The sequence below is a fragment of the Macroventuria anomochaeta genome (genome assembly GCF_010093625.1).
Source record: "Macroventuria anomochaeta strain CBS 525.71 unplaced genomic scaffold BU25scaffold_62, whole genome shotgun sequence".
NCBI classification, from domain to species: Eukaryota; Fungi; Ascomycota; class Dothideomycetes; order Pleosporales; family Didymellaceae; genus Macroventuria; species Macroventuria anomochaeta.
The window spans coordinates 12,829-30,399 of record NW_022985423.1 but is presented as its reverse complement, the minus strand read 5'-3'; the positions used below and the strand labels follow the sequence as shown (position 1 = coordinate 30,399).

The following is a 17,571-nucleotide window of genomic DNA, read 5'->3' as shown; positions in this document are numbered from 1 at the left end:
TCATAACGCGACAGGAGAGTCGTAAGGCATTTGCTTTGACAGGATTAAATGGTAATTCGATAACTCTGAGGAACTCTTCAGTGATGATGTTTCCTCTTAATCAATGTCATAATCCGCTGTGCGCTTCGCTGCTCTCTCCTCTTGTTCATCGTACCTTGCTTCAGCACCTGGCTTAATCTCTTTAAAAGATGTTTCCGACCGTCTCCGTTTTGTGACCCCCTTGGCCAATGAATGCTTGCTTAGTGCTCGCCGCATTTTGCCCTCCGCTGCAGCAAGATAGTGGCAGAGCTGTATTCCGGAGATGCGAATTTCCGTATCGTCATTTCCTATCTCCTCCTGTGAAAGTTCCTCGCAGGTAAAATCACTGAGGAAGAGCCGTAGGCCAGGATGTTCGACGGGGTTCCCTTGATCGTCACGGAAAGCCTAGTAAGAAAGTCAGCAAATCAGGACGGTTCAGCGTTATGGAGATATTGCTTACCTCATCCGTGGCCTCTTCGACAGCTCGTAGTTCGAGCCCATCAGCAGTTTCAAACAGTTGGGGCCGCCAAATCGACAACGTTGCTTTGCGTGACTGCTGCTTGCCGTACTCAACGTCTAGGCCGACGACAACCCTTACGCTGGCATCCGAGTCTAAGAGATAGTTCTCGGCCAACCGGCTTAGGCGCTTCTTCTTCTGCGAGTACGCAACTTCGATGATGACGCCCGGATATTGTGCACCACTATGTCCGAATGACGCGTCTGGCTCGTACTTGGATTTGTTACATGACGCGCTAGCAGCGAAACATATTTCAGTCGATCAGGCTGGTCGCACTTTTTGCGCGAATTGAGCCTTTCTGTCAAATCCGCCACGTATTGCTTTGAGCTGGCTCCGAATGTCATCCTCCAGCTCGTTGATAAAGAGCTCGTGAACTCCAGTAGGCTTGCGAACGACAAGTCTGCGTGTGCTTTCGTCGTAGTCATACCTGCCAGAGTCCATTGTCAGCCGTGGTCTTTGCGGTCTTTGAAGTTTACTAACCGTATTTTGTCATCCACGAACCCCCAAAGCACACCGTCTTGCCGGAGCGTATTTTCTATTTGATCATATTCTCCCTGTGCAAGCTGAAACTCTATCCACGGATCTTGATCGGTGTGCGTTCCTGCTTGAATACGTCTGAAAAGCGCTAGAACACGAAGCGCCCCTGCAGGTGACTTCCTATCGGTATGCGGAGGCGGCAAAGGCTGATCTGTAGCACTTGGGGGCGAGGTAATGTGTTTGTGCTGCGCAACGTCCGATTGCGATTTCGACATAGCCGTATGCTGTGCTGCATCTTGGAGTTGTTCGATAGTCGTCGTTCTCGCGCTGATTGGCGGAGCGTCTAAAACCTGGGACGCTTTGGTTGGCTCAGCAACAGCACCCCGCAACCCAATCACGCGACTGTGGCTAAGGCGATGAGCCACCCCGAACATCACTATGAGATTAAGCAATCAACGCACACGAGACCAACATGGCAACAGCAGGCAACCTAGCGGGCACGACGGCGGGCATGTTCATTACTGTACTTGCAATTGGCGCAGCAGGAAAATGCCCCACTAAACTCCATTACCGCCATGCAATGTGTACAGTCCTTGTTCTCCGTTACCACATCCGCGCCACCGGAGCCCTCCATGGTTCTGACATCCTCTAATCCTCCTCAACCTGCGCTTTGATCGTCCACGCAACTCTCGCCCGTGGCTATGGAGCATCTGAATTTTGCCCTCCTTGTGCAAACCGAGTTTTGCTTGTCCGCGCCTCTGTGGCTGTTGGCTCCGCTGCATTTGCTCCCAACGCTGCGCTCTTTCAAAACAGAACTCCAGGACTTTGAGGGTTTCATGCGTTCCAAATCCATCCCATATGAGTATCTGTGGTTTTGTATTGGCCTGTTGCTTAGTTGGCGAACCAAAGATAAGCTTGAGCCACTGTAAGCTGATGTAGAAATCAGTTAACCCAGTATCAGAATATGCGTAGACCCCATCAAGGATGGAATGAGTAGTCCAGTTAGCCTGATGAATTTTAGCGGGTCAGATCATGATAGGGTTTTGATGGGGTAGATCGTGAGTGATCAGTACGCATGTGCGGAATTATTGAAGGATTGAACTGAGGTTGTATTGGGTGAAGCTACGAACAGTATGTATAGGTAAGTAGCTGTAAATAAAGCTAGTGTGACGTGGCAGTCACTCTCATGGCAGGTGAGGTTCGACAGGCAGGAGCACTCCAAACCGTGACAAGTTCAGACAACTTCCATGGGCGGAAATATATTCCACTGCAATTAAGATGTTGTGCTTGACGCGCACCCCTCTATAGGGTTGAGTATTGTCCTTACTAACAAGGACTTTCACAGAATTTAGCATACTTAGCATGATGCCAGTCTCTTCCATATTATAGAGATTCTCCGGTAGTATAGCCGGGTTTTGTAGTTCCTCTCCAATCATCTCAAACCAGTACTTAATAATATGATAGATATCGTACCTGTTCCAGTTCTGCGGCCTGTTCTTCTTCGCTACGAGCTCTGGACGGTGTCTCTCGAAGGACCTAGCCCAGTTCAGACTGGGAAGCTTGAGTGTCTGTTCGCCAGCGGCCGATTGCAAGTGACACTGAATGCTATCGAGGGTATGTGCTTCATTCGCACAGGTTGTCCAAAAACCTTTTCGTTGTAACAAGAATTTAACAATGGCGTTTGCTTCGTGTAGGGTGAGGTACCGTTGGCTCTGAGCTTTAGCTTCTATCGAGCGTCGTCCGAGTGCGCGATGATTGAGGGTACTGAGAGCAACAATTACATGTACTTCTCGGGCAGCGAATGTGTCAGGTATACATTCGGGACGGGCTTTCACCAATACTCGACTGGCTTCATCCGTGTTCAGTTCACAATGGGGATGATAATAGAGAGACGGAGCGGGACACAGCTTAGCGAGTGTCAGAGAGTACCAGGGAGTGACAGTACATAGCAGTGCAGTGCAAGGATGATGATAAAACTAGACACGTTGCTATCTACTGATGTCGGGGAAATATGTCCGTTCTTATACGTGCGTCGAAATACTTAACTTGTGACGGTTTATGGAGTATAGAGGTCATGTGTGCCACGTGTGTTGGCGCAGTGCTCTTGCCCTTTCCAACAAGCCCTTTCTACCTCTGTCTGAACGACAGATACGTCATGTAAACAGACCCCGCTGGGGGTCGAGTGAGAGAGACAGAACACAAAAACAACACAACAGAATATACTGATTTTACTACTTCGCGCGGTTACCCCTGACTTACTGCCCTGCGCGGTTACACCTTCACTTATTGCATTTACTGCAACATAACTCCTACATTGTGCAGTGAATGGAGCCGAATGGAAGACAAATCTGCACAATGCATGTCACACAGTTGAGTGCGGGTATCATTGATCTGGAAAGTCAAGAAGAGTGTGTTTGTATTGTAACGTTCTATTATCCTAGCTCAGCTTATATTCAGGTTATCGCACGGTACGATTAGTAATACAGTTCATGTTCACAATAGTGCAAAGCCTGCGACAAAGCATTATGAACTAACAGCGAAGAAGGAGTTTGTTCTGAGGAAGGAGGTTAACATATTATGCTTCAGAATAATTTGATAATTGCCGTAGCCGCCGGAAAAGCAGATCGCATCTCGACATACCCTTGGCAAGACCTTGGTCCCTGGGTAAGAACGAAGAGTAAGCTTAGTTTCGCTGAAGATATTGCACAGCGTTTTCTTACTTGTGTTAGTGTTCGCTAGCGGTCCGTTGCAGTGTTTGCCAGCGGTCTGTTGCAGTGTTTGCCAGCGGTCCGTTGCAGTGTTTGCCAGCGGTCCGTTGCAGTGTTTGCCAACGGCCCGCTGCACTGATAGTCCAGCTCATTCGGTTAGTTCGGTTTGCTTCCCCAACTCTTCACTGCTATCCCCTTCTACTATATAGTCTCGATCGATTCCAGCCAATAGCTCAAAAAGATCAATCAATCATCTCAACACTTCCACAGTTAATGTTATTCACGAAATATGCGTTATGTCAGATGTGGTTGGACCAACAAGCAGACATAACAGAGGCAGAAGGTTGTTCTATTGAGAGAGCTACAGAGAGCAATTATATACACAACTAAGATGACTAGAAAGGTGACGAAGAGTCACGTGAAAGATGCAGTTCACATGTACCTTGTGAACTCAGATGCCATGCTGACACGTTACAGTTGTTTGGCAATTAAGCAAACTAAGATGATAGGTCTTGGGCCAAGGAGCGGAGGGTCTAATGGAAGACGGTGTGAAAAGGTGGACTGGAACTTGTTCAATGAGTGATATAGAAGGCAGCCTGTGTTGCATCGAAATGCTCGAGTCATCGAATCCAGAGATGTACGCGGCTGTAGCTAGGAACAAAAAGGAAAGTATCTTCAAGTACATGATCTGTATTCTGGGTCAATCCTTCCAGAGGAAGTCCGGCTGAGCAGGTCGATATCAGCGGTGTTGACGGTCCCAGCCTTTCGCATTGCGTGAGGCTAGTGCCCAGTTGTCAACTATACTAACAACTTGTTTATCCCTGGACTGGTGATACAAGCCTCAAGAATGCAGGGGCATTGATCATTATATTCGTGTTGAGAGCTTAATCCTGGTAACCTTATTTGAAAACCAAGAAACACATCATTCCCGTTCCTGACCCTCCATCCTCATCTCTCTCGCCAGAACTGAACCTGGTACAGCGAAAGGGCGTGGAGGACGGCGTGAAGGTTGGCGGAGGAGGGAGGGTGTGGCAGGGGTACGAGGAGGGCGGCGGGCAGGGGAAGAAATAAGCCCAACGTGGGGCGTGGCGGCGGTGGTAATGGCGACAGAATTGCGTCGGGAAGGGCAAGGAGTCGGCGGGGGAATGTCATTGTCATCTTCGTCGTCCTCCTTCTGGTCTCCTTCGGCCTCCTCTCGAGCTAAAATGCCAGGCTCCCTTTTGATTACTAACAGCCTAACGTTTAAGTATGATAGAGGATGAGGATGTTGGGATGATAATGTTTGGGTGTAGTAAGGAAGTCGTTCATGACATTACCTGCTGCAAGGCCAGACTGCGCACGAACGTTCATCTTGATATAACGGCGTGGTCTCGCGGACAAAGCAGCTTTGTTGGCCGCAACCCTGGCGCTCATCAGCAGGTACCAGTCGCTGCCTCTGGAAGGCGATGGCGTCGGCGCGCGGGGCGCAAGCTCGTAGGGTTTTGGCTCCGCAGCCTTCTTCCTCGCAGTGATTTTGCGGGAGGCAAGCGCAGCAGCGAGGTTCTGACCCGCGCGGTCGACGAGTGTGGAGGTAAGAGGAGGGAGATGGGTGGAAGGTTGCGCCGAAGGCGTCTTCGAGATGCCGGGGCGGCGACGAGGAGCGGAGTTCATGATGCTTGTCGTGAGGAAATTGAAGTTTGCAAAAAGGGTCTTTGACCACAAAAATACGTAACGCGCTGGGGATGCTAGAGTCTGAACACTAATGGAAATGCAGTAAACAAAATTAGCGTGAAAAGAGAGCATCGATGGCAGGCGCACGCCGAGGGACACGCCATAAGCTCTTGCCGACACTGCCTCAGCTCAACGCCAAAACGATGATCTGCAAGGATTTTTGCATAAGGTTTGCAGAAAGTTGGCCATGGTCTTTACCTTGCGGGGACTGGACTTAGCTGCGAACCTCAGCTCACGACTGGTAGATGATAGTTGACCAGATGATGCAAGCAAGGTGTGAGAGATGAGCCCAATGTCGCACACATCAAACGTGACGCCGCCTCTATGCCTGACTTTCTGGCATCTTGAGATCTACGGGGACGAATGTCGTCCTGATATTGCTTGAAAGCAACAGTAACTGTGGCAAGGACTGTATTCAGCGCTGCATCTGCACCGCGTTCGAGGACTGAAGATCGCAGGTATTTGACCAGATATATTTCCAGCCTGCTCAATATTAAACCCGATGCCCTCGAGTATCTGATCGTTGACGAAGCGATGGAAGATCCTGCAGGCGAATTCTGAACATTGGAAGTAGTGGATGTGGAGTCAACAGAAATGGGTAACCGTGCAATAATCTCGCCAGCGGTTTCAAACTCGCCACAGTCATCAACTTTCACTTAGTCTCATCAACTCCGATTTGGACCAGAAAGCTCTTCGATACTTCTCAATCAGGTCTGTGATAGGTTCTTGAACTGTGCCCAACCTTGCAGCGGGTCATCTGGCTACTCCTGGATGCGTTCGACCTGTGCATCTACATTGTTACGAATTAGCCACCTAGCCAGACCATGATCGTTATCATCCAGGCACCTGCTGCCCGCACAGAGATACTCAAGAGCAGGCACTGGTCTCCGGATAATGTACACTAACAATTCCCGGCCGGTTTTCCCTAAGGCTGATGGGACCAAGCTTCACTTCAGTCGACACCCAACCACCTTGCCCTGTTCGAAGTCCTGTGGCATCTTCAACGACCACCTTGGCGAGCAATACATTACTTACTGCTGTCCAACTTCCAAGAACGGGCCAATTGGGCCACTCGACTTCTCAACTTCTCGAACCACAGCCGTTCAATTCCAACCTTCGCGGATTTGAGACAATACCAAACCAATGCTGCGTGTACCCTCTACCACTTGCAATGGTTTTAAGACTCCGTATTAAGCGGGTGGTGACGGTACTTGTGGAACAGCAACAAAGCCGCTGAGCTTTGTCCGGTACCGCTAAACCCTGACAAGCACGTTTCAGTGTGGTTGACATGTAGCTAAAGCGCACGTTTTGCCATGCGGGACTGACGAGGCATACAAACATTGTATTACAGCATTCTTGAACGGCGATTTGCCCTGCCGCACCGCTGACGACGCGCGAAGCGCCGACAATCATCCCCTGAGAGATCTGGACCTTCACGCGATGTGCTGCGTAGTATCATCATTGGAGATGTTGAGGTTGGAGGCACGAATATGTCAATCAGTCTTGCCTATATGTTTAACAACGACAGGAGCATTCTCTCGTCGCTATGGTGGACTCTGATGAAGCGCTAAAATTGGCACCTTATTCCGTTATCGATGTTCACGGAGTTCAGAATCGCAGCAAACGCAACACGGAAGATCCAACTTTCTGTGGTACGTCCGAGGCTAGAGATGGGATGATGTTCGACAGTAAGTGGTTGTCTGAACCCTGTTGTCTGTCGTGCGACAACAGCGTAACGCACTAGTCGCACATCTTCCGCCAAATATACGAGCTGCACACCAAACCGCCTTAAGCGACCCATGATCCCGTTTGTCGTGGCATTCAATACCGGGAACTAGGTATGTGGATCCACACTTCCGGATCAGACATCTTCTCAATCCTCTCTTTCTCGCAGTTGGGATGCTCAGCAAGAAGAAAAGCGAGTCTGATCTCGCCCTGCATCACAGTCAATGAACTTGTCCAGTTTTTCAACGTCAGCCACTATCAGGTCTTTAACTGCCTAAGAAGCACGACGCGCTAAAGCAAGTGAAGATCATTGCATAGATCTGCACATGACACAGCAGCATTTGTCTCTATGCAGATCATTTGTACAGATGCGGGCTGGATAAAGCGCAGCATGCGCGCTGGCGTACAATTTGAGCTTTCTCAAACACAGTGCAAGCCTATTCAGGAATGCGCTTCTGGTTCGATCGGCCACAATCGTCGTGCTTGAGCGACGGTACCGAAGCTGTGGGCATTGTAGCCTATAACAGCTACGCCACCACGAACGGAGAGTGGGGGGAGCAACATCATCCACTTTCCTCTTCTTGGAACCAAGTGACACGGTCGATGAAGTCGATCAGCCACTTTGCAACGATCTGAGCACAAACAGGAAGCTGAAAGAGCGATGGCCAGGTCAGAGGCAGAGCTTTTGAAACGCAACGCGGCGCCAATATTGTTAGATGGTTATCCTTCCCGTAGTTAGTGCGCATTTCGACCGTCTTGATCGTCAGCTCTGGGTGAAGGCAGCGTTTGCATGACCTCAACAAGACCTGTAGAGCCTGTGAGTACCCGAGACCGAGCGCCTCACCTGGTGAAAGGAAGCGATGAGAACTTTGTGAACTACCTCCACAATGTCGACTTGCTAAACATCCCAACTCCCCTTTCGCTAGCTTTTTGCGTTGGGAGAAGTGATTAATCCGTCTCTTTTGCGCTGCCACCCTTCACAATTCGGCACTTGGTAAATCCGCTACCATATCGAACATCACAAACATCACAATGTCCGACGTCCTCGATCCACAAAAGCGTGACAGTACGTCTCCTCGCATTCCGCTGCTAACTCTTCCTAATCATCCCAGTACCACCCACACTATCACCTGTATACCTGCTCCCACCATTCCTTCGTCTCAGCCCTCGCTACGCGAAGCCAACCTGTTATGCCACCGGAGGGCCTACCAAGTCTGGCTGGACAGCCCTTGCCTCCTCCTTTGGCCCGCCCAACTCCCCAAATTGGACGATGTACGAGCACCCTTCAACCTTTCCCGCGAAACCTGATAACCAACTTCGCTGTGGGCAAATGGACACTATCGACGAGGAGGTGGATGGGTAGTGTCAACCAGGAACGCTGAAGGGCAACTCCATTTCATCGACCTTGAGCCCGAGTGGGATTGGTAGATTGGTGCTGTACCGCAAGAAGATCCGCATCTCGACTGTATCTGCCGTTTGCGTGGATGTTCCGGTGTTATCGAGGAAGTATACGTACCGCAACTTGCGCTCGCTTTTCTTCATGTAGTCGTGATCTCGAGGTTGATAGGTCGTCCCTTCTGAAGCTCGGTTTCATACTGTAGTCATAGTTTAGAGCAATTCGCTCGTTTCCTCCGTTATCCCATCGTACTTAGGGCAGGAGGGAGGGCTTCGCTTTGATTCAGGCCGCCGATTGTGGATACACAAGGGTCTGTGAAGGTCAGCCATGGCAATCTGATATGGAATTCTTCTGTATCATAGGGTGGCTGAACTCAATGTCCAAGAGGGGAATTGTAAGTGTCGGGGAGCGTGGACAGTACGCATGTGGGAAGAATTGAATGATTGAACTGAGGTTGTATTGGTGAAACTACGAACAGTATGTATATGTGAGTAGCTGTAAACAACGCTAGTGTGACGTGGCAGTCACTCTCCTGGCAGGTGAGGTTCGAAAGGCAAGAGCACCCTGAACCGTGACAGTGGACTTGTAGATTTAATCATGTGGCGCAGCAGTTGCACCTTGGTACCTACAGACCCTATGCGCCTCGCTCAGGAAGACAGAAGAGAATGTAAGCCCTGAAGTTCTTCACTGATGTGATTAAAGAACATCTCTGCGCTTTATAAACTTTGTTGCTACATCTGTTCTGGGCGTAGCAAGTTTTTGTCTGTCTTTGGTGACGTACCGCTGGTCGTAACTGATGCCATTATTGCGGATGATGTGGTATTCACTATCAAATTGGCGGTGCAACTTGTCCTCAAACAACAGGAGCGGTGCAACGAGGCCCACGACTGTTGACTCATTTACCCGAGGCGTGGAAGGGTAGCTCTTAGCCAGTTGCCTAGCGCTTGGTGACTTCTCGCCCCGCTCTCTTTGGACGACTTTCCGAAAGTGCTTCAAGAGCTCTGGAGGAGAATTTTGCGTCCACTTGGAACGCACACCAAACTCCTGCAGCCCCTGCTCATCATCGGCTCTCGATTTGGTTCTCGCTGACTTCTCAGAAGCCGTAGGCACGTTGATCTTCGCCCCAGGGTCTCCGAGCTGTATGTGCAGCAGCAGGTCCTCAGTCGTAAGCTTGGCGCGGGTTAGGCTGCTCGACGGAGGGATGGGTTACTGTTGTTGTGCTGCAGACTCTTCTTACTCGAAATCACAGGTCTGAAGCTCGTCAAGGTCGTTCTCGAAGTTCGCGCGCTCAAAGTCGCAGTCGTTGAGCTCGTCAAGATCGTCATCGAGACCGACGCGTTTGCACTTTTGCAGCATGGGTAGAAGAAAGAAAGGTGGAAGTTCTACGAGTTCACTTCTGTGCGACCGCAGCTGCGTGAGGGGCTTGATGTATTTGTCTTGGGTCCGCGACAGGAATGGCAATATTGGCCTTGCACCGCCTCGAAGTACCCGATGTGCATTTGCGTTGGATTAGATTGGGCCTTGACGAGCAGGCGAGTGAGACACCGAACAATATTTGTTGCAGGCCTTGACACCAGCGCTGTTCAACTCAGCATCAAACCTTCGCCAAACCGCCACTTACACTGCCAGCACCCACTGTGTCATTGTACACGACGACTGGCCTGCCGCAAGACCCCTCTAGTGTCACTCCACTATCGACCGCTAAAGCAGAAACTATAGACACAAAAGGGTTCACGTGTAGAGCAGTGAAATGATGCACAGGTGCAGAGTGCAATGCCTTGACGGCGTCGATCGTCTTGAGCACGCGAACTCGGGAATGGCTAGATGAACCTGAGCTACGATCGAGACAAAAAGGGATAGATACAGGAAGAGATCAACGCCCATCCTTGGTTCTGTCAGGCGTACGGTTGGGAGGTTGGCCCGAGGCATCTTGTAACTACGTGCGTGGGCTAAGTCACATGATATTCTATTGAGGAAGGCACTGCCCGAGGGCAAGTGCACTTACCTCCGAGCCGAGAGCTTCTGTACACGGACACCAACAAAAACAACAGATAGTAATTCAATCATTGACCACAGCCTCCGACCAACACTGCTCATGCAGTTACACATCTGCTTGGAGCTCATGGGTTAAACGGCTGGCTCTACACCGCCTGGAAGTTCGCTCAAGTCGTCATGGTTTCGTCAGCAAGTGCGGCACACGCAGTCTGCCGAAGAATTCAGGTCGAACGAGTCCAACATGACCAGCTGTTCTGTCTCGTTTGAGATATCACACATCTGGTCGATCCATCTCACACATCGAAGCACTGCGCCTGTCTACCAGCGACTCTCATAGGGCGAAAGTTTGATACCTCTTCGAGGTAGACTAGACTGCAGCTAGCAACAACTTCGAGCATTCCTGTTTTCAAGTGCAAGGGCACTGATGAGGAGGTCATGATGGATGAGGTGGTGACAGCTGTGCGTGGCTGATGGACCTGTGGGACTAGGAGTTCATCTATGCGCCAGCTCACGGCCAACTATGTGGGTCCAAACAAGGCACACTTCGCGATGCGCATGTTCTTTGTCGCCGCCCTGCAGCGATACAAAAAGGCCGACCCTTTTGACCCTCAGATCCTAAAGGTTATATACACCGCAACATAGTTGGACCTTGACAGCAGCCTGAGCGCTCTTCGTCCTCTAACACGCAAAGCTCTGTTTGATGTGGTGGCAGGGGACGTCGTATCAAACTTGGTATGTTCACGGTGAGGGATGGACAGTGGGCCTCATCGCTCCATGGTGAGGTGAAGACAAGTGCTCCGAATTTCATGCCCCAGTCCTCGACTTCTCCTCCCTTCCTAAGCTTTCAACTTTCTCCACTCAAATACACTTTCCTTTGAATCAAAGATGTTGAGTCCATCAACGTCCAAGACCGCCGCAATGGAGGCGATTCTTCTCTCCTCGCACTCGTTGATGGGCTCGCCAATCAAGCGCCCTTCTGCACGACCTCGAACACCACCACCAACCAACATCTCCTCGTCAGCTTTACACCCAAGTACGCCCAGGTCGCAGAAATCGCACAAAATAACCATGCCCGCAACACCACGTCAAGCATCGACACCTACAACCCCTTGCGTGCCTCGAAAGCGCTCCCTCTCAGAGTACGACCCTTCCTCAGAGCCCGTCACACCAAAGCGCGCCCGCACAACACCTCGCACACACTTCACGCCCTCTAAGCCCAGTCGCGGTCGCAAGAAGAAGGTGCTCACATTCGACCATGTAACATGTATTCCCATGCATGTCCTCAGAGCACAGAAGGACGATACAAGTGCGCTGCTCAGACCGCTGCCGAGGAGGAGCGATGCACTGAGAAAGCTGGTCGACATAAGCATTGAGAGCGAGATGGAGAAGATTCGGTCGCCAGGATGTACTGGAATCTTGGAAGCGGCGGTTTGGTCGCCGAAGAAGGGGCGTGGGGTGAAGAAGTGAAAGTAGCAACTGGATCGCTCGAAAGAAATTCAGGCGTATTGAGGAAGATGCGAATCGTTGGTGGTACAAGGGCAAGAGCATTGTAAACGTTGACTGTCTCTAGTAGGAATTTCCATTTCCTTGCACTGCAGCACCGTATAGTGTACCAGAATGCGCATGCTTGAAGACCGGACGCTAGACTCAAATTGCATATTCTTCTAAGTCCTTCTTCCCTTTGACTCGGCCACGCACAAGGTGAATCATTATAACAAGTTTCAACTAATCCCTTCAGGCGTAATATACGCTGTCGCCGCTTGCTTTAATAAAGATGACTCATGCACTGTCTGTTCTCTGTCTTCACGTACTGATGCGCATCAAGTGTTCGTGTCGACCACAAACAATGCAGATACCATAGTCACCACCCGGGAGGCTCAATCTGGTAACAAATTCGGCACTCTATGTGTCGATTTTGTCCTAGATGGGCACTACATCCAGTCGGGCAGTGTTGACTTACACAACGCCAAGGTCAAGTTAGGGTTAGGGGAACATTCTTTCACCATATTCGCCATTACTGTCAGCAGTTAGAAATGAATTTTGCACAAGTCCATGTTGTGTTGTGTATTTTCGTATGTCCTGGACTGAGATGTCCGTGATGTAAGCTTGAATACATGAAGTAGTAGACTGATTGTTAGTGGGTAACCACGTGACATATGTAGTGTCCTGCAATCACAGTTACTCAGAGCGCGTAATATTCTCGAATGAGTCCTGCTGGTCTATGTCACTAACAGCAATCATGCTCTTGTTGGCCTTCAACAGCTGGCCATTCGCGAGGTTGAAAAACATGGCTCAGAGCTGGATATCTCCGAGGTCCTTGGAGTGATTGAGGACGACTTCTCGGAGCTTCATCCAAATAGTTCGGTCCATGACTATCTATCTCAGAAGGCTAAAGCCGCATTTGATCAATGTTGCTGTATCGGTTGGTCCGTACAGTGTCTGATTATACCTCTAATCGACCACCCTGGACTAGTGTGTTACAGGTCAGGTATATAGTCGTCTCCTCCTAGCTAGATAGTAATACAGCGCAGTATTCCATCGACACGATAGTCCTACGTTATCATTTACCGTAGCTATTAGTATTCTACAGCGGTCCACACCGCTACACTCAAGACCACACTATATTCACACACGTCGCGTTCTTAGAGTGCTTGCACAGCGGGGTTTTAAATAGATTTGTTGTACTAATCATCATGGGTCTCTGCACCACTAAAACCTCGTACATGTCCAATGCTGTGATCCTGAGAGGTTTGAGCGAGACACTGTGGCGAGTGAAGAGCTCTGCACGATCAGATGTCCAATTTTAGGTTTTAACGAGTCCACAATTTGCAACACTTATCCACATGAACCATCCGCTGTGGATCAGTGCGGTTCATCCTGTGATAATGTTCAAAAGTGCTGTTACGGGCCAAAAGAAGCCGCGATTGGAGCGGTGGCGGATCCAGAGCCCGAAGCAGACAACTCTGTGTTAGCCTCTTACGAAATTGGAACGATAGAGCGCGAACAGATGTTTGTTCGTGGAACAAAGTGGCAGCTCCGAAAATACGAGGGTGCATCAGTTTCTGCTGAGCTTGAGACATTTGTTTGCGAATCGTCACCGCCTGTCTGTTTTGATGGAGGAAGGGTGTGTGGAAGCACCTGGTGACAAAAGTCTTTGTCCTTATCGGGCTACACATATACTTGAAGCGGTTCTGTTGGAGAAATGCAAACCTTATCGGGCGACAGTCGAAGGCTAGTGGTTCATGTTCCACATGCGAGAATAGGATGACTGGGATTAGAGTAGTTCGAGATCTATCTGCAAAAGTAACCTCGCGGGCGGAGCATTCGAAATCGGGCGCGGGAGTGACCAATGAATGCGATGACGAAATATAATCGCTTATGCATCGGTGTGACGTATTCTATGGTGTCGATCGTCGATAGGAGATTACTGACCGCAATTGAAATTCAATCTTGATTGCACTGGCTTTTGAGGTCTATCGTGGTTCTTGTATAGGTTCCAGTGAAACGCGACGCTTGTCCGATCTTTCCTGTGTTGTAAACCCGAAGTTCAGCTCACTTCGCTAATCCTACAAATGTATTCAACCGTGCATTCCAAGTCGTTCCTTATATATTCGTGATGCCCACCCTTGTCTGATTAATGGATAGACCCATCAGTGAAGTGATGATGTCACTATGTCACGGTTTAGGGTGTCTCCCGCCTATTGTACCTCACCTGCCGTGAGGGTGACTGCCTTTTCGCACTAGCGTCGCTTACTGTCACTCACCTAGATAACTGTTCATAGTTTCCTGCAAGACAACCCCAGTTCAGTCCTTCAATTTTCCTTATCTATGCACTCTCCATAAAGTCCAACACATCAACATTCAGGTGTGCAGTGATGCATAGTGTTTCACTTCATCCATAATGTCTTTGAAGCCGATGACCATAGGGAAGTCTCGGTGGGTGCAACTAGTCCCGTGTCTTCGGGCTTTCCTCAGGCACTTACGGAAAAGATTGACGAAGGCAGCATCCGCATTCACATCCGCATGGATCTGCCTAACGCAAGCTCATCAGGTTCCAGTGAACCGCGTGCATAAGTCTGCATCAACTGTTGACCTGTGAAGCAATGGCCGATGCGGTGGCTCCACGCGGCATCAACCATAAATAAGGGACTGCTGATGCAACAATGTTTAAACCTGTGTTACACTGCAGGACTTTGGTGAAAGCAGCGAGTATACGAGGTAACCAAACTGCTTAGTGCGCACAAACTACCAAGCCAACATGCCGTATACTGCTTGTCGAGAAGATCGACAATGCACGCAATCACCCTGATATTGTGGGGTGTGGGTCACATTTTCTATCCACTTTTACTTGTCAGGATGGCGTCACTCGTACCCTGAGATAGACTCATGAAAGTTGTGGCGGCGTAGGCCGCTGTAGTACACCGATATCTACGGTGAATGGCAGTGTAGGATTATCGAGTTGATGGAACACTGCGCTGATTTGCTATTCAGCCAGGAGAAGACGAATATATACCTGACCTGTAACACACCAGACTAGGTAGTCTGCTATGGGCATAGTCAGACTTTGTACAGACCGATTGACACCGCAACATTAAGTAGTAATTGGCCGGAGCTCCAGTAGAATCCTCGATGGGCGAAGACAGCACCAGACGTTACGGCTAGGAACAGAAGATGGAACAGCATGTTGGATGGTCGCGCAGGGCTTTGAGAACACATGGGATAGACCACTGTAGAATGATCGGTCTGGAGATTCGGGATTGAGGACTTGGAGGTATAAGAGTTGAGCTGGTGCAATCAGATTGCAAACGGAAGGGAGTTAGTAGTACCGGTAATGCCTCTGGTTTGACACAAGACCCCGAGGGCAACACAATACAATAGTTCGAAAAGATTCGGAGAGACTCGTGTCTCCTCTACCACCCCTGAGTGGTATCCTTATTATCTAGGCAGAGGAACGCCGCTCAATCTTTCAGACGACCTGCTCCGTAATGTTGAACATGATCGGCTTAGTATCCTGAAATTCCTTCAGCCGGTCCAGTCGACCGCAGTACTCACTCAACGCCGGGTACTGCCTCTGCCATCCAGGTCTCAGCCCAACAAAGTCAATACCTCCGACCGCACATGCGATCCCTATATCTGCGATACTTATCTCCTTGCCCAAAACGTACGGCCGGCCATTTGCAGCTTCTACATAGTCATTGAAAGCCCGCATCGAACCATCAACCTTCCGTATCTGCCGTTCAATCCACTTCTGGCTCTGCTGCTCTTTCTTCCTCCGCATCTCCCACCCACTCAACACCAGCGCGTCCATACACCCCACGCTCAAAGCAACGATTTGCTTGGCTAGAAGGTTGCCGTCAAGGTCGCCAGGGAGGAGGAGAGGGCCGACAGAGGCGTATTTCTCGACGATGTAGTTCTGGATGTGGGCGCTCTCGTACACTGGCGGCCGATTGTCGGGGAAGAGTAGGATGGGGAGCTTCTCTAGGGGGTTGTATTGAGGCGTGATTGTCTTGGATTCCCAGGGGATTTCATTCTGGACCTTGAAGGGGATGCCTTTTAGGGAAAAGGCTATGCGGTTCATCCGTGCGTAGGCGGAGGGGGTTGCAGATATCAGAGTGAGCGGCTTCGACATGTTGTGAGGTAAAAGTGTAACGTAGAAGTCCTGTATCGGTCTTGTCCTTGGGCAGATGTGATTTCGCTTGGCAGGATGAAGGTCGAAGGAAGGAATCTTGCAGGATTTAAACGGGAATCGTAGAGTTATTCAACTCGAGCACGCACGAGGTGTAGCGCGCATCTAGTTCCAGCGCTCCTACGCCGCACATGACTGCAACTGTCAACATTTCCGGAGGCCGAAGCAAGGGTGCTGGTGAACTGTTGGGTCTTTATACTAGCCGCTTAGCATTGCCAAATGTATTGGACGTATGAGAGGGAGGCATTAAGCACGGTTGGCCCAGCCGAGCTGCAAGCCAGATCCTGCAGACGAATCAGTGCTGACGGTCTAACTCAAATAGTTTGGTGCTCTAGAGGCTGCAAAATTGGGCCAATAGGGCGACAGCTGCTCTAGATCCTCGGTCCTACCTAGAAATGTTGCCACCTCGGCTGCTGCCGCAATTTCTGTCGATGTGACCACTGACTCCTCGGAGCATCGAGTGACGAAGCGACGCTTGCAAAGATGGAAGATTTCGCATGAAGGATGCAAAGGAAAAAAACACGCGGGATGCTTGAGGAACAGGTCAGCTTCTCTCAGATAGATGGTGATGCGATTGCTTCTGAGCGACAAAAATCACTAGCAGGATGCTGAGCCGTCCTTTGAAAGACTCCACGGGTGTATGTGATTCCGAGTGCAGCTGCCATATCATTGAAATCGGAGGAATCCGAGATCTCCGTGTATAATTTTCGATCTTTGCCAAGGAAGGAGGAATGGCAAAGCCGAAGGGTGGTAGGCTGGATGAGCAGTCATTGAGCGAAACGCAGGCGTCGCGGCAAGTTTACAAGAATCGGTAGCGACGTCATAGCTAGTGAACTTGCTTACCTGGCATTGAAAATGTCTAGCTTTGTGATCGTGGAGAGTGTCGATATAAGCATGGTGCCGGAACCTCAAATATTCAGGAGAGAGGTGGTAGCAGGCGAGCTTGGGTGTGCTAGCTTCAGCGGCTGAGGTCAGGAGAGGGGCGTCAAAGAGCGTGCGGCCTCAATCAAGGGGGCTGCACGATGAGACCTCGATGATAAGCCCTCAAAAGAACAAGCAGCACAGCAAATGTACTTGAATAGGGCTACCGTGGGTGAATGTTAGATCTGTTAGACCAGGCAATCTGAACCGCAATACAGATAGAAAAGAACAGCACTCAAAACCTGAATTGATATGAAAAGTGTGCGCACTCTTCACGAACTCCAGGCTGACCTAAGGCAGCTTCAATCTACACCCTACCTCGCATGCTCAGCACAGTGAGGCACGTTAAGATACGGAATGTGCGCGGCCACCCTCCCGTTCAGTCTTGCAAGGAATCAGAACACCTTGGCAACCTTGC

General features: G+C 50.0%; 6 protein-coding genes across 6 annotated transcripts; 1 reads left to right on the top strand and 5 right to left on the bottom strand.

The window, feature by feature from the left end:
- Positions 1–96: 96 nt before the first annotated feature.
- BU25DRAFT_443956 (uncharacterized protein) lies at positions 97–1,287 on the bottom strand (the record flags this gene model as incomplete). The annotated part of the gene is made up of 4 exons (XM_033709395.1): positions 97–423; positions 479–748; positions 812–962; positions 1,016–1,287. The coding sequence occupies 4 exons, from the start codon at positions 1,285–1,287 to the stop codon at positions 97–99; spliced, it is 1,020 nt and encodes a 339-aa protein (XP_033555321.1).
- Positions 1,288–1,815: 528 nt separating this feature from the next.
- BU25DRAFT_305393 (uncharacterized protein) lies at positions 1,816–2,028 on the bottom strand (the record flags this gene model as incomplete). Its single annotated transcript, XM_033702059.1, has 1 exon — positions 1,816–2,028. A coding segment is annotated over one exon (213 nt), but the record flags the coding sequence as incomplete, so codon positions are not given.
- A 2,934-nt stretch (positions 2,029–4,962) lies between these two features.
- Positions 4,963–5,370, bottom strand: BU25DRAFT_463943 (uncharacterized protein; the record flags this gene model as incomplete). The annotated part of the gene is made up of 1 exon (XM_033710644.1): positions 4,963–5,370. One exon carries the CDS (start codon positions 5,368–5,370, stop codon positions 4,963–4,965), a length of 408 nt encoding a protein of 135 aa, XP_033555319.1.
- Positions 5,371–9,185: 3,815 nt separating this feature from the next.
- On the bottom strand, positions 9,186–10,983 carry BU25DRAFT_426723 (uncharacterized protein; the record flags this gene model as incomplete). The annotated part of the gene is made up of 5 exons (XM_033708438.1): positions 9,186–9,288; positions 9,333–9,688; positions 10,173–10,386; positions 10,557–10,640; positions 10,844–10,983. The coding sequence occupies 5 exons, from the start codon at positions 10,981–10,983 to the stop codon at positions 9,186–9,188; spliced, it is 897 nt and encodes a 298-aa protein (XP_033555318.1).
- Positions 10,984–11,431: 448 nt separating this feature from the next.
- On the top strand, positions 11,432–12,013 carry BU25DRAFT_483974 (uncharacterized protein; the record flags this gene model as incomplete). The annotated part of the gene is made up of 1 exon (XM_033711180.1): positions 11,432–12,013. The coding sequence occupies one exon, from the start codon at positions 11,432–11,434 to the stop codon at positions 12,011–12,013; it is 582 nt and encodes a 193-aa protein (XP_033555317.1).
- Positions 12,014–15,477: 3,464 nt separating this feature from the next.
- BU25DRAFT_416368 (glutathione S-transferase) lies at positions 15,478–16,385 on the bottom strand. Its single transcript, XM_033707765.1, has one exon. It carries the CDS (start codon positions 16,173–16,175, stop codon positions 15,513–15,515), a length of 663 nt encoding a protein of 220 aa, XP_033555316.1. The 5' UTR covers positions 16,176–16,385; the 3' UTR covers positions 15,478–15,512.
- Positions 16,386–17,571: the final 1,186 nt, after the last annotated feature.

Coding starts and splice junctions, on each gene's coding strand:
- BU25DRAFT_416368 (XM_033707765.1), bottom strand. CDS start 16,175: ATGTCGAAGCCGCTCACTCTGATATCTGCAACCCCCTCCGCCTACGCA.